Source organism: Octopus bimaculoides, chromosome 17 (assembly GCF_001194135.2).
Source record: "Octopus bimaculoides isolate UCB-OBI-ISO-001 chromosome 17, ASM119413v2, whole genome shotgun sequence".
NCBI classification, from domain to species: Eukaryota; Metazoa; Mollusca; class Cephalopoda; order Octopoda; family Octopodidae; genus Octopus; species Octopus bimaculoides.
The window spans coordinates 10300572-10305430 of NC_068997.1; the positions used below are offsets into that span (position 1 = coordinate 10300572).

Genomic DNA, 4859 nt, shown 5'->3' on the forward strand with positions numbered 1-4859 from the left:
ATCTATCTATCTATTTATCTATCTATCTATCTATATATCTATCTATCTATCTATCTATCTATCTATCTATCTATCTATCTATCTATCTATCTATCTATCTATCTATTTATCTATCTATCTTTCTCTCAATCTATCTACACGGACACACGTATATGTGTGTGTGAGTATGTGTGTGTTTGTGCGTTTGTGTGTGTATTTGATTGCTATTTTTAACTGGACGAGAGATCACGTAGTGGTGCCCTTGTTTCCTGATCAGGTAGCTTTTTATTGTGTTTGGAGGGAGCCGTCTATAAAAATTATAGTATATTCCAATCTAGTCTGCTATATATATATATCCCATATCTCGAGGTATAGAACTCGGCCATATTGGACAATAAAGAATCGTAAATACATTACGAATTCCTCTTCTAAATTCTAAGAAAATAGCATTTTGTATATATAAATACTTACCCCTTTCGGAATTGTATATCCACGAATGTTTATATCCTTGTACAACTGTCTGAAGTTTCCTGGAATAACTGGGTAGTACCTGAAAGCGAAAGAAAAAAATGCGTTTTTTTATTAAATATATCTTGAACTTATTTTTAGGAAGAGATAATCATTTATTACATCGTACTATCTTTTAAACGATTTTTAATTTCTCTGGTTACCTCCTTCCCTTGATGCCCCCCCCCCACTAAACACTGCTTATTTTGCTTAATGGTGAATACAGCGCTACAGTCACGAAAAGTTGTGGGAGGAAATGAAGAAGATGTCCTCATGCAGGAGGAAACAACCTGATCCGCATGGTTGATTCTCATGAATTCAACAACCAAGTTCTCGGTGGTTATAGTGTTAAACCAGATGACAGGTGAAGGTTACCACTCATGTAGGCCATGGCGGGATTTGAACACAAAACTCGAAGAGCAAGAATAAATACGATAAGGCATCCGGTTTGCATTCTACTAGTACAAAGCCTTGGAATGGTCCTTATTTTATTGCCCCCCCACCAAAAAAAAAAAAAAAATTAAAGGCGAAGTTGACCTCGATGTGATTTGAACTCGGAATATAGAGGTTCGGAAAACATTCTGCTTGACTCGACACTCAGATGACTCTGCCACTTTATCACTACGATAAAATACACGAAGCAATAATTGTATTGCACACCAAGAATGTATTTTTATGCTGTTCCATGCTTCAATGTATATTATGTATGTTATGTATGTAATATATATTCACCGGAATTTTAATCTGCTGCTGTTTTAAGTGTTTCTTTTCATTTAACTGTAGCCCTGCTACTGTTTGCATCAATCAGTAAATGTTTCGTTTGACGATTTCTGTGTCGGAACAAGCATTTTCGGCTTGGCTCTGAATGTCGGGGATATTTGTCACTAAGGAGACCAAATCAAGTCGTAACACCGTGTCAAGCGATCCACTAGGATTCTAAGCGAAGCCCTTTATTTGTTTACTTATTTACGTTGAAAGAAAGAAAGAAAGAAAGAAAGAAAGAAAGAAAGAAATATAGATAGATAGATAGGCAGATAGATAGATAGATAGATAGATAGAGAGAGAGAGAGAGAGAGAGAGAGAGAGTGGTGATAAGCAAAGACATGCTGATATATTTTTGTTGAATTGTTAAACGTTTGTAAGAGATCTTTCAACTACAAACCTTAATGTTTCTTTCACAAATGCTTTTAAATATGGCATCTTTGCGAGTGTGGTTTGCGTTATGTCGTTAGTATGTTCGTTAAATATAAGTCTGCGAATTTCTTCTCGTAACGTTTCTTGTGCTTCTGGATGTTGTGTTAACGCGTATAAGACAAACGACAACAAGCTTCTTAACTGGAAAACAAAAAATAAACAAAAGGTCAGTAGCAGAAAATACACCACATTTTAGTTTCATACACGGAAGTCAAAGAATGCAAAGAGAACCGATGTTGGTTACGACGAAGAGTTTTGATCGAGAATACAAGATAGTCATTGAATCATAGTCCTGGGGCTCAACATTCAACAGACACTTGTACACTTAATAAACGTTTTCGTGTGACGCAGTTTGTATTGTAACTACTTCCATTCAAGCAGACTTCCACTGCACAGTTTCCGTCAACGCAATATCATTTGCAAGATATACGTTGACCCGACGCTATACTAGAAATCCCTTGCCAAAGATACAATACCCAAGAACAACGCCTGGGACCGCAAACTTGCGAAACGAATTTCTTAAGCATTCGACTATAACTGCGTGTTGTGCTTTTGTATTAATTTGTATAGCTGTGACGTGAATCTCGACAAAAGAGATGGGTACATGTGTAATTAACATCCAAGAAAAATGTTTGTCTTAAGTAAATCATCTTCTCTTTGAGGATGGTAAATAGTTAATTTGGTAAACTGTCGGGTTTGCTGCTGTCATCAAATTTGAGACGGTGTCAGCGCTAGCAAACTCATTTAATAAAGTCTATGACAATGATAACACACAGACGTACTCACACACATGCACACACACACGCAAGTATATATATATATATATATATATATATATATATATATATATATATATATATATATATATATATATATATATATATATATATATATATATATATATATATATATATATATATATATATATATATATATATATATACACACACACACACACACATATGTCAGTGCTTTACTGAACACTCCAGCGCACTAATCGACATATACCCATTAATCCAAAATATTGTATATATATTCATAAATATATACATATATTTATGTATATATACATGCATATATACACGCACACATACACACAGACATACACACATACACACACATGGATGGATGGATGGAGATAGACAGAAAGATAGATAGATACAAAAGCTAGTTAGATAAATTCCAGAAGATTCCAGCAATGTCAGGTTCATGTCAAAGAGGTCATTAATATGTCAGCATTTAACGGAAAGACACGAAATTAGTTGGATACAGTTTTGTCATATCCACTGACATTTAAGATTTTTGATATTGTTATTTATAGCGAGAGGTCAAACACCTTAACCGATTGGATCAAAACCAACATTTGTTATTGCTGCTGCTGTTGTTTGATTGTGTTTAGCCGCAGATTATGTAGAAAGTTGGAGCTGATTCTTCTCTAATAAATGGGCCGACGGAGCTCCTCGTTGCTTACATATCTATGTGGAATCGTAAGTCCACTGACCAGTAGCATCTGGCGTTTGAGAGACATAGCTTACATATCTCTACATTGCCTTTTTTTGGTCACTTTTTCGCCTGGGTTGGTGAATGGTTTTTCATTCACTTACTCCTTGGGCCTTGTTAAATTTCTTGCAACCGTTTGAAGCATTTCAAATTTTCACCAGATTCTATTAAACTGTTCTACACTGATGTAACTTCGTTACAATTAGGTTCTATAAAAATGAATACAGGTTACGTCATCAGTATGTAAATCTACATTTTTTTTCAGAACAATCTTGTACAAATTTGGATTACTTCAAGTTGTGGGAAGAGATTTAACAAGATCCCTTTCTTATACGTTGATACATTATTGATAGCTTATTTATATCCATGACAACTTTTGTTTAAGAAGGGAAAGCTACGATATCCCTCTCTATGTTGTCAGTAAATGGATATAAAAAATATCCAGTCAAGTAAATAATCACCGGTTTAAAAACAAACCCATGAGGTGGTGAAAAACACGAGATATATAGCTTAAAGCGGGCTTGCGGCACACTCTGCGTCTGTACGGACGAGGTCGATTTGATGGCGAGCATGTGCTTACGTACAGCCCAAAGATTTGATCACTATAAACTAAACATCGGTGCAGGCTGCTCTTAACAAGATGTTGTAGAATCGTCTTTCTCGAAGTCGAGAGGTAACTAACGACAATACTTGTCTAACACCTATTTCGATGTGTCTATCTTTCTGTCTTGATCTATGACATCAAGTCTTTGATCACACATTTCTCTCTCTCTCTCTCTCTCTCGTTTTTCTTTTCGTCTCTTCTCCTGTCTCCGTTCTTCTTTGTCCTTCCATCTTCGTCGTTTCTATATCCTTCATTTTGACTACTATTTGTGACAGTCTATCTCTCTTTAGTCATTTGCTTAAACACAAGAAAGTCAGCTTGCTGATATCGGGATATTAAAAAAGAAAAAAAAAACAAGAAAAAAACCCAAACATTATTTGAGTAAATAAAATAAATGTTAGAAGGAATATTTACTGTGAAAACTGATGATGCAATGATGTCTTTGATGATGGTCGTTATTTCCTGTTTGTTCAGTCGGTTTTCTTGTAATAACTGGCAAAGCAAACCATTTTCTAAAAATGCCTTCCCAGCTGCATGTGGACAACCGCTTTCCTCTTCCATTTTCGTATTTGTGTGGTGCGGACACTGTCGTTTTGTGAACTTTTCAACTTCGACTAACATTTTATTTTCGATGAATCTATGTTGAAAAGAAAGATAAAGTTAAAAAGGCCTTGTTAATAAGTATTAGTTCTTTTGCGGGGATAAAGGAAGCACATGAATACGTAAACAATCTCCTGGCCGACACGTTTTCTAAATTACTTTATGCAACTACGAGGGAACCGTTACGTAGTCGGTCGATTTGTTAAAAATAGCGGCTATATTCCCCTCAAATATCATCTCTGTCTTCTCAAAACAAATACTTCAGTATTCTGGCTTTCTTAGACTATATCCACGTAAGATATATATATATATATATATATATATATTGAAAAAAAAAGTCGTCAGAATTTTGGAATAACTTCTTTCATTTATATTATACATATATTAGCGCTTTCGTTCGTCTTTCGATATATCTATATCTATCTATCTATCTATCTATCTATCTATCTATCTATCTATCTATCTATCTATCTAT

The 4859-nt window shown here is 34.8% G+C and overlaps 1 protein-coding gene across 2 annotated transcripts in view; it reads right to left on the reverse strand.

Moving 5' to 3' along the window:
* Positions 1-4859, reverse strand: part of LOC106882514 (probable cytochrome P450 12a5, mitochondrial) — a 58241-nt gene that overhangs the window by 3208 nt on the left and 50174 nt on the right. For both annotated transcript variants that reach the window (XM_014933217.2, XM_014933226.2), the window contains exons 6-8: positions 4199-4421; positions 1649-1821; positions 451-529 (exon numbers count right to left, since the gene is read on the reverse strand). In XM_014933217.2, coding sequence (XP_014788703.1) covers positions 451-529; positions 1649-1821; positions 4199-4421 — 475 coding nt within the window. The remainder of the gene's footprint in view (positions 1-450; positions 530-1648; positions 1822-4198; positions 4422-4859) is intronic.